Consider the following 18,021-nt stretch of genomic DNA (forward strand, 5'->3'; position numbering starts at 1 on the left):
AACACTCCAGAAAGAAATTGAAGACGATCTAAAGAAATGGAAGAACATCCCATGCTCATGGATAGGTAGAATTAACATAATCAAAATGACTATCCTACCCAAACTCCTATATAGATTTAATGCAATCCCTATCCAAATCCAGACACAATTCTTTAAAGAATTAGAACAATCATTAACAAAATTCATCTGGAACCACAAAAGACCCAGGATAGCCAAACACATACTGAAAAACAAGAAGCTGGGTGGAATCTCCTTACCTAACTTGAAACTATACTATAAAGCCATAGTAATCAAAACAGCATGGTACTGGAACAGAGACAGGACTTCAGACCAGTGGGTCAGGACAGAATTCCCAGACATAAACCCCCAGATATACAGCCAACTAATATTTGATAAAAGAGGCAAGAATCTGAAATGGAACAAAGAAAGCCTATTCAACAAATGGTGTTGGCACAACTGGAAAACCACATGTACGAAAGTGAAAATCAACCCATACCTCACTCCTTATACAAAAGTCAACTCAAAATGGATCAAAGACCTTGAAATCAGACCCAAATCTATAAAGTTTATTGAGAATAAAATAGGGAGAACACTCGAAGACCTATATATCAAAAAGGTCTTTGAGAATGGAGCACCAATGGCAAGAACCTTAGCAGCAAACATAAACAAATGGGACTACATCAAACTAAAAAGCTTCTGCATGGCGAAAGAAACCTTACTTAATGCAAGAAGACAGTTAACAGAATGGGAAAAAATCTTTTCACTAGACATATCAGATAAAGGGCTGATATCTAGAACTTACAAAGCACTCAGAAAACTGAGCCCCTCAAAACCAAACAAAGCCATAAAAAAATGGGGAGAAGAAATGAATAGACACTTCTCTGAGGATGACAGAAGGATGGCTAACAAACACATGAAAACATGCTCACCTTCACTCATCATCAGAGAGATCCAAATCAAGACAACAATGAGATACCACCTTACACCAGTGAGGATGGCTCACATCAAAAATATTGAGAACAATCTTTGTTGGTGTGGATGCGGTATGAAGGGAACTCTCATCCACTGCTGGTGGGAATGCCCCCTAGTCCAACATCTATGGAGAACAGTCTGGAGAGTACTCAAAGAACTCAGAATTGAGCTCCCTTTTGACCCAGCAATTGCACTCCTAGGTATATACCCCCAAGTTGGAAGAACATTCATTCCAAAATACGTGTGCACCCCACTATTTATCGCAGCACTCAGTATAATAGCCAAATCTTGGAACCAACCGCGATGTCCAACAACAGATGAATGGATCATTAAGATGTGGTATCTATACACAATGGAATATTACATGGCAGTCAGAAATGATACAATCACAGATTTTGCAGCAACGTGGATGGACTTAGATCATGTTATGTTAAACGAAGTAAGTCAGAAGACAAAAGATAAACACAGAATGGTAGCACTATTCTGAAGCACATAGAACATACATCTCAATCACAACTAATACTTAACAATCAAATAACAGGGTCTAACAGGGTAGAAACTCCAACCACTGTAATAGTCAACATATACCTCGGAACAGTGCCCAAAACACATGAAAAAGGAACAACACAAACTCGCGACTACACATTATACCACAAAGAAAACAGCAACACCAGAACAGCAGCATAGAGAGAACAGGTACGTAATTAACCTTCTACAATAATGGCCCATAATAATCATGTAGAGATTGTATACAGGAACACAGGTAAAGAATACCAAGGCAAACCACTGGCTCCAATGGAAACATCCCATAAAACTACGTATTAATGCCTCTATCTTACTATATTTAAAATAACCTCTCAGCTTTTCTGTCCACAGGCGTTCTTGGATACAAAGGGCGGACAAGCTAAGATGGCAACTCGGGATACCACACGAGATACCATACCCAGTTTGCACTACGAGTTGGCCCTGAGAAAACTCTTTAACATACACTTTATCCCTAGGTTTACCTTCTTTTAGGGTTTCAAGCACGTGACCAGTCAGACCACCGAAGCAGTAACAGCGATGTACAGACCCAAACTACATGCTCTATTCACTGAACACATTCAAGCAAACCAGCATTCCCTTGCTATTTTCTCCTCTCTTCTCACCACTTTCTTGGTTATTTTTTTCTTTTCTATTCTTTTCTTTACTTTCTATCCTTTCTCTTCTCCCTTTCTTTCTAATGTATTTTTCTCTTTTCTCCCTCCCTACCCCTTCCATACACCTTACCCTTTCCCCCCTCTGGAACTATCCCTCCACCCCTCAATCCCATCCAGACCTCCCTCTATATTAAAACACTTCACCCTCAGTCCTTAATCTATTAGGCAACAAGATCAACCTCCTACCCCAACGAACCAGTACCCAGCACCCAAGAGAAGGGACACCCAGTCAAACCCACACCTCGTCCCGGGCAAGAAAAGACAGCCAACTCCCCTGCGGACTCATGCTGCGAGGCCCTCCCTACCAACTCCCCCTAACATGGACTGTTTCTTGAAACCGGACCTAGGTCCAAAAGTATCCCCAATGCAAGAACTCTTCCAAGACCTCCCTGCCGCAAATTTTTACCAACCTGAAGAAGGTCAGGGGGTGTGATAGGAAGATGCCTGGGAACCCACACATCACAAGAAAAACCCAAAAGACAATGGGAAAAACTGTACTTCCAACATAGGCATAAGACCTGTAATACACCACTTCGTTATCTGCTCTCCCCCAAATGTAAGGTAGTCTTTTGCACCACTTTGGTCCTTTAAAAACTTCGCTAACTCATTTTCGTTCTTTTTTTTTTTTTCCTCTTAAATTTATTTATTTATTTTTTTAAATGTTGGTCCTATATATACATTTGTGAGCACATACGTTTTTATTTATTTTATTTTATTTTATTATTATTATTATATATATATATTTTTATCATTTTTGGGTATGTGACCTGTGTCTGTTATCCCCTCTGTCCACCCCCAACCACACCGACAATACAATGTGGCTCCACCTCCCCCTGCAAAGACACACTAAATAATGGGGAAACCTTACATATAAAAAAAAGAGCTCTTATCTACTAGAGATGGGAACTCATAGTTGTTTACAATACAGGGGTATCTCCTACCTTGAAAATATGTCATGTGGAATCACTTAGACCTCAGATGATTAGATGCCATTCATCCAGCCTTGAACCCTGGATCCCAGACATAGAATCGGCACAGCTCTTCACAACAGCTACAGGAAACAAACTCCATCCGGAACAGCCTTAATACTGCGGGGTCAACAACAAGGACCAGCTCTAACATGATATCCTGACAAAGAGGAAAATGTGAACAACTTGACCTTAGAGCAGATTAGCCTACCTTACCAGCTAACGACAAGACAAAACCAGAAGACTCGGCACCCTTTGGTAGGTCCAAAAGCCAAGATCGTGACTTACAGATGACTGGCTACTAGAACCACGACCAGACAGTATACATCTTGGGACCAATAAAAAAGCCCTAGTTTAGGGTTTGAACTATGACTTGCACAATAAGCATGATCCCCAGTCCCAAAGGTCTGACAGAGACAACTGCAACAGAATGGGCCTTCTGGAAGCACAAAGAAAGACGCTAACCTAGGTGCCATCCTAGGTTCAGTGCAAAGACCAAGGTCACCAACCACAGAAGATGGACTAAAACGACACTGAGGTAACAGAACCTCTAGAACCACAAAGACTGACCTCACCATAAGTCTTACCTCAGGATCTGTGCAGATACTGAGACCTCTAAACACAGAGCTCTGAGTGTATCACCCTGGACAGAACAGAAGTCTTCCACACACCAAAAAACACCACCAGGAGAATAAATGATCCTGAGCAAAGTCTGGAGCTGATCCCATGACAGTATACTCCAAGGACGGAGAAACCCCATATTTCTTAGGCCATGTGAATTCCTTTTCGAATGACCCCAATATTTACTGTGCCAGGGCAGGAGGGGAAAAAACAAAAATACAAAAAGCACAAAAACTTGGTATTTTATATATATGTATATATATGTGTGTGTGTGTGTATATATATATATATATACATATATATCTTTTACCTTCATTTATTATTGTTATTATTATTTTTATTTACCTATCTATTTTGGTCGATTTCTCTGTTTGGGTGTGATTATTGAAATCGTCGTCCCCAGTTATACTTATTTTTTTCTATTCTTTTCTTTTCCCTTGTTATGTGCTATGCCATGTTTCTTATTTCAAGACCATGGCGTGTTTTTGGTTTGTTTGTTTGTTTTTGTTCTGTTTTTTGTTTGTTTGTTTGTCTGTCTGTTTTGCTTTGTTTTTCGGCTGTTTTTTTTGTGGTGCTTATCGATATAGCTGGAGTCCTCACTGGATAATTGACACTTTTTTTGGTACTGGTGGAGTGTTTCACCTTCTTTCTCTCCTTCATCTCCCAAATCGATGATGAGAGCCTGTAGAAGGATTCCACCCATTTTGGGAGTATTAGACTCTTACCCCAGTTTATTTATCTTCTCCTTCTCAGGCAAAACCACGCAACTTGAACTAGCTAGTCCTGCCTACAGTTAGAGGGGGAGATAAGGGAGGCATCAAGACCAAACAGGTGCAAGACTACTAAGTAGTGGGTTGGATACAGAGGGGACCACATATTCTAGCTGCCCTGGGGGTGAGGGAAGAGGAAATGGGAGGTAGGACAACAACGGAGGGGTAGGAAGGACAATTTGGGGATGGGAATCCCCCCTGATTTTATGTAAATATGTACCTAAAATGTTATTGTCAACAATATGTAAGACACTATGATCAAAATAAAAATTATATTAAAAAAAAAAAGAGAAAAACTGGAAGACCTAATTTAAGACAAGACTGACCAAAAGACACACCAAATTTCGATATAAAGATGGCATTACATCCCAGGACCATTCAATTATTTTTCTTTAGAATAATTAATCTCTAGATCTCTATGTCATAACTAGCATATTGCCCTTTATTTAAGGCAAAAAATTATTTTCACACTTAATTCTTTCTTCTTTATCTTCATATTTGTCAGAGAACAGTTAGGTGGTTTTCATGTGTTGTCTAATAAGAATGTATATGGGGGAATACAGAGTGATATTATAGCAGATAGGGTGTCTATCTTGAATGCTGCTGACCTGGGTTCCATCCCTGTATATCTTATGGTTCCTGAACGCCCCTCCTCGCCCCGCCCCACCCCGATGTGGCCCTCTCCCCTCCCCTCCCTCCCCTCCTTCTTCCCCGCCCTTCCGCTCCTCTCCTCTCCTCTCCTCTCCCCTCCTCTCCCCTCCCATCCCCTCCTCTCCCCTCCTCTCCCCTCCAATCTCCTCCCCTCCAATCCCCTCCCCTCCCCTCCAATCCCCTCTCCTCTCCTCTCCCCTCCCCTCCCCTCCCCTCCTCTCCCCTCCAATCTCCTCCCCTCCAATCCCCTCCCCTCCCCTCCGATCCCCTCCTCTCCCCTTCAGTCCCCTCCCCTCCCCTCCCCTCCTTTCCTTCTGTCCTCTCCCGTCCTCTCCTCTCTACACTCTATTCTCTTTTCCTACCCTCCCCATCTCCTCTCCTCTCCTCTCCTTTCCTACCTCCCCTCCTCTCCTCTCCTCTTCCTTCTCCAATCCCCTCCTCTCCCTCCCCTCCTTTTTTCCCTTCCTCTCTCTTTTCTTTTTTCTTTTCTTTTTTAGAATTTTCCCTTCTGGGGTTTTGGAGTCACACCAGTGATACTCAGGGATTACTCCTAACTCTACACTCAGAAATCACACATGGTAGTACTACAGGGGACCATATGGGATGCCTGTAATGGAATCTGATTACTCAAAATGCATTGCCAGATCACTTAAATTATTTTGTTTTCTCAATTTCTCTTTATTATAGCTAATTATTTATTCTACAATATCACCAACTTTGCTAATCATAGCTATTTTTTCAGTCTTATATATTGTATACACAAGCTAATCTATAGTAGAGTGAATTTTAATATTATAGTTCAAATTTAAATTGATTTAATTTTATTGCCTAGATTTTTTTAGATATTGCCTATCTAAAATTTAAAAAATCTTAAAAATTGAAAATCTAAATTTGAAAAAATTACAAAATGTAGTCATTTTTCTTTCTTTCAAATCTTAGAATTATTTTTCTTCTCCATTTGTTAGGATGTTTATCTGTGTTATTTTCAAATATAGCTATATATTTTTTGGAAGTAGAAAATATCCAGACTTTAGGTACCATAGTTTTCAATTTGTTTCTGAAGGGGTATCATGCACATCACTTTACTTCTTTTCAGTTCACAGTTCATGTCCAGAGTGATAATTTCCAAGTACTATTGTGGTAGTCTGTTCTTTGTTCTATAACTGTATACCCTGCCTCATTTTTTCTGTTTGTTTTTTTGTTTTTGGGTCATACCCAGCAGTGCTCAGGGGTTACTCTTGGCTCTACACTCAGAAATTGCTCCTGGTAGGTTCAGGGGACCACATGGGATGCTGGGATTTGAATCTTCGTCCTTCTGCACGCAAGGCAAATGTTCTACGTCCATGCTCTCTCTTCGGCCCCCCTGCCTCATTTTTAAAAATTGTTTTAGGGTATTATTATTTTACAATGGATTTTTATGAATGTGATCATTCTATAGCTTTCCTTCACTCTCTGATTTATTTCACTCTACTGTCCAGATCTGTCTATGTATAAGCAAATTATGACTTCACTTTTTCTAACAGTTTCATAGTGTTCCCTATTCTTAGACACTTATGTTGTTTCCAGATTTTGCCTATTGTAATTAGAGCTGCAATGAACATAGGAGTGAAGATGCTTTTTTCTGCATTGTGTTTTTGGTCCCCTTGTGCATAATCACTGGAGTTGTATTTCTGGGTTTAATGAAAATTTGATTTCATTTCTTTTAAAGTTAATTTTGAATCTATGAAGTTTTATGAGCTATTGTTTATCCATGAAGTTGTGCATTATTTCTTAAAATCTGACTGAGAATCTGGCTAGGTACAGTATTTATGATGAGGGTTCTATTTCATTACATTTTTTTTCTCTAGATGCCACTATTACTTTTGGGCCTGACAATTTCTTTTGGTAAAGCTTTTGGTAAGGCTGCTTTAATTCTTAAGCACATCCTCTTGTATGTAATTTCCTTCTTCAATTTTGCTGCTTTCAATATTTTATCACTCCATGGTTTTCATCATCCTGATTAGGATAAGCTTGGAGTATTTTTATTTGAATCTCTTTTGGGCCTCTAAGAAGTGGATTTATGCACTTTCCAGTTCTGGAAACTTTTTAGTAATGATATTTTTGATTGTTGCTTCTTCCTAGGGGTTGCATACCTGCCTTCTTAGACCCTTGTGATCCTTACATTGGTTCTCTTGAACTCTTCTTAAATTTATCTTGTCAGCTCTTCATTTAAGACTCTTCCATCTTTTGTTTGTTTTTTGTTTTATTGGGTCACACCTGTTTGATGCTCAGGGGTTACTCCTGACTAAGTGCTCAGAAATTGCCCCTGGCTTGGGGGGACCATATGGGATGCCGGGGAATTGAACCGCGGTCCTTCCTTGACTAGCACTTGCAAGGCAGACACCTTACCTCTAGCGCCACTTCACCAGCCCCGACTCTTCCATCTTTTAAGGTTGTCTAGATGTGCTATTCACTTCATCTTGAAACTCACTGATTCTGTCCTTAATAGCCATTACTCTGCTGGTAAAGTAATTCAGTGAGTTGTTCATTTTGCTTACTAAGTTTTTGAGTTCTGTAATTTCTGTGATTTTTTTTCATTTAGGTTCTCACATTCTGTTGTGTTTTGTTAGCTGTTCATTCCATGTTTTTAAAGTTTTTAAGCATCCTCAAAAACTGCCTGTCAAAAGCCCTTATTAGAAAGGTTACATAGCTGGTGATACTGGTAGAGTCTTTAGAGCTACTATTGTCACTAAGTATGTGGATGTGTGTGTTTATGTGGGGGAGACTTCTGCATTGCTTTTTTATTTTGATCTTTGTATCCTATAGGTCTTTATTGTGTAGTGTTGTGTGACTGGAAAAAACTTTGTTCCAAGGCTACACTCTTCTCAGGGTACTGATCTTGGGGGGTCAAAGTTGATTTTGAATCACAAAGAGGAAATAACGCTACTATATGCCTCAATATGCTTTCCCTACTGAGAATGTTTTCAATAAAAGTAGCTCAACAAATTTATTTTTAGTACTAATTAAAGCATATAATTATTTTAAAGTGCATTTAAACTCACTTGCCTATATTTCACTCAGGACTTTTTTTATTAATAGTTACCAGATATTTCTTTATTTTTATTGTTGTACTCGTTGCTTAGAGGGCACAGCAGGTGGTGTGCAAGGCTTACTCTAGCTGTTCACTTAGAGGTCACTACTAGTGGTACTAGAAGGACTATCTAGGAGGACAGGGATCAAACTCTGGTCTGCCATGTGCAAATCAGAGCCTTACCTGTTGGACTATCTCACAGGCTCCCTTTATGGCTTTTGTATTATCATTGTTAAATATGAAATCAGTACATTTATGAAGTCATAAAATGTTTAGATTGCTTACTTTTCTTTTCTTTTTTTTTTTTTTTTTTTGTTTTTTTTTGTTTTTGGGCCACACCCAGTGTTGCACAGGGGTTACTCCTGGCTGTCTGCTTAGATATAGCTCCTGGCAGGCACGGGGGACCATATGGGACACCGGGATTTGAACCAACCACCTTTGGTCCTGGATCAGCTGTTTGCAAGGCAAACACCGCTGTGCTATCTCTCCAGGCCCTAGATTTCTTACTTTTCTAATATTTGAAAGAATTTAACAAAAATTTGTATTAGACATTTAGTACCAAAGACATTTCCCAAATGTGGTATCTGGTAGCATCTTTTTAAATAGTGCTCAGGGTCCTTGTGGAGTAGGAAATTAAACTTGGTGTCTTTAACATATTTCATATGTAATCTACCACTTGAACCATATCTGTGGAACTTGGAGAACATTTTTTATTATTAAATCTATCTTTTTGTTGTTGTTGCCTGTATATTTCTTTTGAGTTAAGCTTTGTAAATGGTATATCACTAGAAAATGATCAAATTTTTAGTTTATAAATTTGTTGGTACATATTACTTATTATAGGCACTTATATGAAGTTTATTCATGTTATTTAATAAAATGATTCCACTTTTATTTCTGATTTATTTAAGTATTATTTCTTTTAGCTTAATTTGAAAATTTTCATTTTTATGGTACCTTTCTTTTATTCTATGGAAACATCAGAAACTGTAAAAATTGTAAGCACCTCTTAAATATATATTAATTACACCTCTTTTTTAGTTTTGTTTTTGGGTCACACTTGGCAGTGCTCAGGGGCCACTCCTGGCTCTGCACTCAAATATCATTCCTGGAATGGGGGACCATATAGGATGCTGGGATGCGAACCACTGTCTGTCCTGAATTGCTCACGAACAAGGATACCGCAGTGCTATCCATTGAGCCCCTACCCTAATTACCTCTAATTACACCTCTTAAATGAATATTACTATATCTAACACCAACATATTCCTATTGGTTATTTTCAATTAGTTGATAGATTTCTTTGAATGTCAATTACTAAAAGTTCATTGTATTCTTTTGTTAGTATCATGCTTTGCCCACTTTAGGACTCTTCTGATTTGTATTGGAGAGAGTGCTTTAACAGAATCTGTCACCTCTTTCAGATCATGAATTGACTGAGTAAGATAAACCTTCATATAAGAAAGAAGGACAGCAGCTCCAGGAAAGTATGTTGGGTGAGCTGTTATAAGATTGGTGGTTCACGATGAGCAGGGATTGGGGGGAGTTATAACTAGAAATATATCAGGATAAAGATATAAAATATGATTTTTTCAAAATATATTCTTTCCCAGAGTTTTTTAAAGAAATGTAAATTACTCCCTATAGTGGTAATTTAGCTGTTTGGGAGAACATCAATGAGATTTTAGGGAGTCTTAAATTATCTCCTGCTGAGAACTCATAAGCAATTTCACATTATTTGCCAATGAACAGGTGTCTTTTCAAGCCTGGGTAGATTTGAAGTGAGGATGTATAAAGGCAAAGGCAGAAGTACTGTTTGTTTCTGTATAAAATGTATAATTATCTATAGAAAGTTATGTCAAATATATAATACATGCAAACTCTTGCTTTCAAAAATAATGGACTGTGCCTTATGGTAGTTAGAGATTTCCTTGACTTTGTGCTCAAGTATCATTCCTGGTAGTGTTTAAAGAGCATATGTATTCCAAGGATCAAACTAGAGTTGACCGCATGTAGGGCAAGCACCTTAACCTTGTCTATTATTTTGTTCAACACATATAATGCCTTTAATGCATTAACATATTTTTTGCATTAACATATTTAATCCTTCTAAAATATTTCACTTGATAATTGTCTCCTAGATACCCAACTGGTTCAATAATAAAATGTCACAAAAGTTTAAATTAAATAGCAATTGAAATCCTTAAGCAATGTAAGGCAAATTAAAATTATATTAAATTATTTATTAACCTCAAATAAGCAATTAGCATAAACCTAATAATGATTAATTATTAAGTATGAACATTTTGAAATATTTTCATATCTTCATGTTACATAATCATTCTACTTATTTAATTTTGTTTTGTTCACATTTTTAGACTATACACAGTGTTGGTCAGGCTTGCTCCTGGGCTCACTTCTGAATAGGGATAGTATAGGTGCCAGAGAGATAGCATGGAAGTAGGGCATTTGCCTTGCATGCATGAAGAATTCTGTTGATCACAATTGTTCTAAAAAAATAAAATTTAAAAAATTATGTCACAATTAAAAGAGAAATTTTTAATGTGAAAAAGAGAAATTATATTTGTAAAATATATGTATGAAATATACATATAAAATGTAGTAGTTTCTGATCAATGATCATAAAATCATTTATTGGTAATGACAGTAGATTCTTTTTTTTTTTTTTTTTTTCCCAATCACCCATAAGCAGAATTCTCGGTAGTCCCATCGATGATATCCCAGCCTTGATCTTTCAACCAAAGAAAATTAAGAAAAACAAAACTGAACCCATGTACAATACAATTAATTCGTCCCTCAAATCCCCAGTTGTATTACATACTATTTCTTAGCAGCACACAATATAATCCAAAGAGATTAGACTTATGTAACTCCTTAAACATTGAGGGCAAAGTACATTTATCTTGTTCCATGCACATGCTTACTAGTTTAAGTTAACCTCAAAAGTTTTAGTGGGTTGTTTTTCTTAAGGATTGGAGTCAAGGGAAAGTAGTAATAAATGGTGTTAGAGTGGCATTTGTTTGCATAGGCCCACCAAAATATAAGAGACATGGAAAGAAAAATTATGGTCTAAATACAAGGAGACCCTACCCCTGAAGTTTCCTGGCACAGGACTGACTCTAGGCTCCAGGCAAACTAGTTTGTCCAATTCAAGTCATCGTCTGTAGTGGCAATACACCTTCATTCCTCACATAGTCTCTGTTGTTGGTATCATGCTTCTGTATTAAAGGTCCTGGAGTCTGCATATCCCATATTGCAGTCAGGATGGTGCAGAGCATCCTCTCGTTTCATCTCACACTTAAGGGGCACTAGAGAGAACCATGTCCTGTAGAGCAGGTCATTGTTGTTGTCAAGTCTTCTCAGTGTAATCGGAAGTCTCTTTTTAGGAGGTCGATGTCAGGCCCTTGGTAGTGTCTTTCCTGGTAGAGGACTGCTTCCAGCTGTTGCTATAAAAGACCTTGGATGTTTCGTAGATAGCTTGCCTGGTTCTGGCGTGAATGGAGGATGCCCATTCCTCTGAGGCCTGTGCCAGGTCATTCTATCAATGTTCAGGGTGTAAGGTACATTGTACTGAGATTTATTAGATAAGAACTTATCTGTAGGTATAGTGTTTTCCTATTTTAATGTGTCTATGCAAAGAAGGATCAATGCCATGAAGCGTTATTGGTGCATCTGGAGGCCATAGGAACAAGACCAGCAATTTCCATGACATAGTTCAATCATAGGCATCAAACAGAGGGACAGTTCCACCAACAATCCTTATTGAACAGCTTACAAAGAAAAGACAAGATGAAAGTGGATAGAAACATCATGGTAGAAGAATATAGAGAGAGTTACACCATTAAAGAAAATATACATGAAATATTCAAAAGATATATGTGTTTAATTTATGTCCTTCTAAATAGTTCTGGGATTGTTAGATCCACTGTATGTCTTTGGTCTGAGATTAAAACTGTGTATTATAGAACTTAAGAGGGGTAAATCGGGGGTAGTGATGGTTGGGAGGAGTATACGTTTGCATCATGTTTGCATCATGTAGACTAGTATGAAATTGCCAGTGACAGCATGAGTATAACTGACAAACTATCTGCCACCCCACAGATCAAACACCACCCCCCAAGCCAATCTCACGAGCTCAAGCGCAACCCTAGGCCAATCTCCGCAGCTGGCCTGGGGGTGGGGAAAACCCAGGGTGCCCCATCAGGTCCTCCCAGAAACCCACCTGGAGATCCGGAGGAAAGGGGGAGAGGGGGGTCGGGTGACCCAAGTCCAGGCCCCCCTACCCTAGGCCGGGCCAAGAGGCCCCTGGCACATACGGAGGTCTGCCAGGAGCCAGCCCGTGCCGGCTGAAAATCCTGCCCCAGGAAGGGAGGAGACAGTAGATTCTTTAAAGATTAATCAATTAATGATTTGTTGAGCCCCGTTTTTGTAATCTGTACCATAAAAGTTGTAATATATTGATAAATTATTCAAGTAACTCTATTAGAAAATGTTAGGGAAAAAAGATATATATATATATATATATATATATTTTTTTTTTTTTTTTTTTTGGGGCCACATTTGGCAGTGCTCAAGGGTTGTTACTCCTGGCTCTGCACTTAGGGGTCATTCTTGGTGGTGCTCAAAGGAGGACCATAGAGGATGCTTGGGATCAAACTCAGTCTGTATGTGCAAGACAAACACTCTACCTGATATGCTATTATTCTGGCCCCAGGGAAAATATTTTAACATACTTTCTTTGTATTCTCTCATCTAAAATTATGATGTTCTAACAATGTTCTAACATTGTTATTTAACAATGCCCACTATAATATAATACATCAGTTGTGTTCATTGTTCAATGTATCACATGCTAAAATTCTTGAGCTGTTACTTTTTTTGATTATTGATAAAAGCTGTAATTATAAACATAAGATAATTGCATTAGCTTGGGCTTTTGTACAATTTATGTGAGTTTCACAATGTGGCTAGAATATCTGTTGATGTACTCATTTTAAAAATGAATTAGTGTTGTTGTTTTTAAAAGGCTGCATAGCTCAAAAATCTCAGACTGATCTTCTATATAACCCAACAAATTTTCTCTTTGCCATATTAGCCAAGGGTCCCAAAATTATCTTCAGAAAAAATATTTGCACACCCATGTTCATTGCAGCACCATTTACAATAACTAAATTCTAGATATAACCCATGTGTCTAAGAACAGATGACTTGGATAAAGAAACTTCTGCATATACACACAATGGAATATTACTAGACCTTTAGAGGTCTAGACCTTTAGAGGTTTAGATATTCTAGAGAATATCTTGGTGAGTGAAGTTAGAGAAGAATAGAGAAAAATAGACAGAATGAACTCTCTCCCATTCATGATTCAGATATCTGTTGTTTTGAAAGATCTAGAAATATGTTAATAATTAAATATATTTTTGATAATAAAATATTGCCCATAACCACTATTTTTTAGTATTCAAAATAAATTCTATGGACAGAAGAAATAATACAGGTAATAGAGCACTTTGCATGAAGCCCTTCTGGGTTCAGTTACTAGCACTGTATATGGTCACTGAGCACTATCAGCCACCACTGATCCCTAAGAGTAAACCCTAATCACAGAATAGAAATGTCTTTAAAACATCAAAAACAAAACACAACAAAACATTCACTTATAAGAGCAGTCTAAGAATTGACTCCAGATGAATGAACAAGGAATGATAACTAAACAGAACAAGATGAGGAGCTTTATCAGGATTCAAAGAGAAGGAAGCTCAGATAGTTTTAAGGTAGAGGTAACAATTTAAAAACTTTGAAAAGTTATTTGAAAAGATAAAGACTTTCATCTAGAGAGACAGCAGACAAACATATATACACACACACACATATATAAAGACAGTGGGGTAGCGTATTAAAATAGATAATAGATATAAAGACAATGGGAGCAACATTCTTGGAGAAATGCATAAGAAAGGAGCTACAATTCTTAAGTGAAGACCACTTTAGTAAAAAGCAGTGACATTCAAAGACATATATTGATAGGAAATGGGTTATATAGGAATACATAAAGGAAGATCTTCAGAATAAGTGACTTAACTTACTAAAAGAAGTGAAAGTTCGGGCCAGGTGGTGGCGCTAAAGGTAAGGTGCGCCTGCCTTGCCTGCGCTAGCCTTGGACGGACCACGGTTCGATCCCCCGGTGTCCCATATGGTCCCCCAAGCCAGGAGCAACTTCTGAGCGCATAGCCAGGAGTAACCCCTGAGTGTTACCGGGTGTGGCCCAAAAACCAAAAAAAAAAAAAAAAAAAAAAAAAAGAAGTGAAAGTTCTTGACCTGAAAATTGGGTAGTGTTATAGTAGACTTGACTGAGAATATCAGCCAGGACTATTCTTGTTAGGTTTTCAATAACATTCTAGACTTCATTCACTTCTGAATAAACCTAGTATAATAATTTAATAGAATTATTGTAAATATAACCCAGACTGTAAGCATTTTAATTTAATATTTGTTTATTCCACAAAATCTTTTTGCTTTCGTATTTAATTTTTATTATAATTGTTAATATTGAACATTATATTTGTTATTAATTCTAAACTAATCATTGTCAATATTAATTCCATTTTTGGGTACTGATATGATTAAGTTATAAGTATTTATTTAAACTATAGTGCTTAAAATATTACATTTTAATACATTCACATGTATTTATAAGCAAAGTAAGTCTTTCTGATGAGTTATAAACTACATTGTTTTCTTGAAATCAGCAAAAATTCAAGATTTATATATCTCATTCAATAATAATAACATGAAGAAGCAATTTGATTTATATATTCAATATAAATAAATTTAATATTTATATATTGTTTATATATTCCTAAATATAGGAATTTATATTCAAAAGTTAGATAAACATACAATAGAGAAAGTACTATAAATTATTACTTAGGATGAAAAACCATGTAGGATTTTAGTTCCGAGCAAGCTATTTTAGTGTTATAAAAAGCAATTCTTAAGAAAATAAATTAAGAAATGTCATCACTTTTAAAAAATTTTAAATTATGCTTTATAAAAATTGCTATTAAGTTTCAGAGTAATTTATTTATTTCAGTCACATCATAGGAATATTTTGTTCTATTAGTCTTATAAATATTTTTCATTCCAATGACATAATATAGCTAAAACAGGTGTATAGAGTGAATAACTTAGATATACCTTTGCTTCAATCTGTTTAGTATCTGTATTCTGGAATAAAAATTTGATTTTGCTCTTGCCATCATCTGAAGAACCTTTAAGCTGAGAAAATTTATACCTCCAAAGCACAGCCTAAAAGAAGGAAGAACCATATGGAAATTAGTGCAATAAATACCTGCACTCACAACCAGTAATTTTCTATTGCTGACAGTGAATCTTATTAACTATGATATGCATATATAGAACTATAATTCAAATATAATTATGATAGGTTATATTTTAGCATTAAATTTGACTTTCATTTTCCAGAAATAACTTGTACCCACAGCATAATTATGTTACAGTATATATAATATAATAACTTATATATAACTTAACTACTATATATATTGTAATATAAAATACATATAACATATATGTTTGTATGCTACTTGACTGTGATCAACTGGACCTTATCATTGCATTTTGACCTTCCAGACCTTGCTTACGCCATAATTAAACTGTTAACTATACTATAAATATGTTAACTACCAGGAGGCTATGGATGCCACTTAACATAATTCTTCCTTACGATCAAACTACTCCAAATTACTCAGTGCACTCTGACTTTCTTACATACATACTTATTGTTCTCTTATTTTATTTGTATTTATTTTTGAAAATTCTGTAGAAAATTTGATTATTCATAAATATTTCCCAAGTTACTTATTAATATTAAAAGATTTAAAGGAGGTGATCATTTTATTTCTTAAATTAGTTTATTTCTACTTTGATAGAGTATTATGTGGCATAGGAAAATTCATAAAGAACTGAATTCCTTTTTGGAGGAATGACTGTCTTCTGCAGCAATCAGAATCCCAAATCAAGAACTGCAACTGCAAAAGATTATTTGTGAGATCAAGGCAGTTGAATTTTCAGATATATTATACATGGCTAGCTGAGAAAGTACCATTTATTGGTAATTACACTTCACATCAGTAAATTCACTTCACTTCTAGAAAAATTTGGATGCTTTATGGAAAGTGTACCCACTCATACAGGACAAGACTTTTATCAGGTCACATATTTAAAAACCTCCCAGTCAAAATTTCCCAACCTAAAAAATATCCTTCATTTTATGCACTAACATATGAAATATAAAACAAAATGCATTTTTTTTGTTATTGCAGTCACTGACAATGAAAGAAAGGGAATACCATTGGAAATAAATGCTTAGGAGAAAAAATTCTCTTACTATTAGTTTTTAACATAATAAAATAGATCATATATGATTGTAATGTATATATATTCACTGTATTTAGTTCTGTGGGTACTCTTACATTTGCTCTGTGAAACATTTACAATGCTCTATATACAAAAACACAAAAAATGTTTTTCATTATTGAGACATATTATCAAATTAAAATAATTATGAAAGTTAGAAGGCATTTAAATAATCCTCTTACATATTTAAAAGGGGAAGGAGAATTTAACATATACAAGAATGCACAAATGTTCCTGCATTATATAGACCGTATACCGTATTTTCCGGCGTATAAGACGACTTTTGAAACAAAAAAAAAGTCAACCGAAAACGGGGGTTGTCTTATACACCGAGTATATCCCGAAAAATGTTTCAATATGCCACTAAATGAAACAAACAAACAAACAAAAAAAAATCAGGCCGCAGTTTCCAAATCTCTTTCTTGGGGGCTCCCAAACAGTATTCAGGAGATCTGGGGGCCACTTCTGGCAAAACCCAGCTGGCAAAACCCAGCTAACCGTGTTGGTGGTTCAGTGCTAGGGTCCGATGATGGGGTGTTGTTTGGTTCCTGTAGTGGGGGAAATTAACTGACGCCACCAGGGAATTGCCAGAAAAGGTGCCTATGATAAGGGACCAATCACTACAAGGCTGCTCAGACCACCTCTCTAACTCAGCCAATCCAAGCAGGCTTTTTTTTTTTTTTTTTTTTTGTGGTTTTTGGGTCACACCCGGCAGTGCTCAGGGGTTACTCCTGGCTCCATGCTCAGAAATTGCTCCTGGCAGGCACGGGGGACCATATGGGACGACGGGATTCAAACCGATGACCTTCTGCATGAAAGGCAAATGCCTTACCTCCATGCTATCTCTCTGGCCCCACCAAGCAGGCTTTTTATGCATGCAAATTAGACAATGTTCTGGACCCGAATCTACACTGCCAAAAGCTTGCTCAGATCGGCCAGAGTCAGAGAGGAAGTCTATTACAGTAGAACCTTTGAACCTTTGCTTGTTGTGATTGGCTCACTGTGGTACATGAGCACAGGTACACATGCAGCACAGGAACGTTCTGTCTGATACAGCGAATATAGGCCTAAACCTATGTTTTAACTGCAAAATTAGGGGGTCGTCTTATATGCCCAGTCATCTTATATGCCGGAAAATACGGTATATATACCATAGAATCTATGTACCATAGAAACTTACAGAATTAGCATAGTAAAGTGTTTTATACTCCATGACGGGATTGCAAGGGATTTTGAAGTGGAGGTCAACATTTAAACTATCCATGAATAAGGATATTTGTAGCACATTCCTCAGTGATGGTCTGCAT

General features: G+C 36.9%; 1 protein-coding gene across 1 annotated transcript in view; it reads right to left on the reverse strand.

The window, feature by feature from the left end:
* Positions 1-18,021, reverse strand: part of SNTG1 (syntrophin gamma 1) — a 422,721-nt gene that overhangs the window by 11,819 nt on the left and 392,881 nt on the right. Inside the window, exon 17 of the mRNA XM_049775722.1 lies at positions 15,473-15,583. Within this exon, the coding sequence (XP_049631679.1) occupies positions 15,473-15,583 (111 nt within the window). The remainder of the gene's footprint in view (positions 1-15,472; positions 15,584-18,021) is intronic.

The sequence above is a fragment of the Suncus etruscus genome, chromosome 6 (assembly GCF_024139225.1).
Source record: "Suncus etruscus isolate mSunEtr1 chromosome 6, mSunEtr1.pri.cur, whole genome shotgun sequence".
NCBI lineage: Eukaryota > Metazoa > Chordata > Mammalia > Eulipotyphla > Soricidae > Suncus > Suncus etruscus.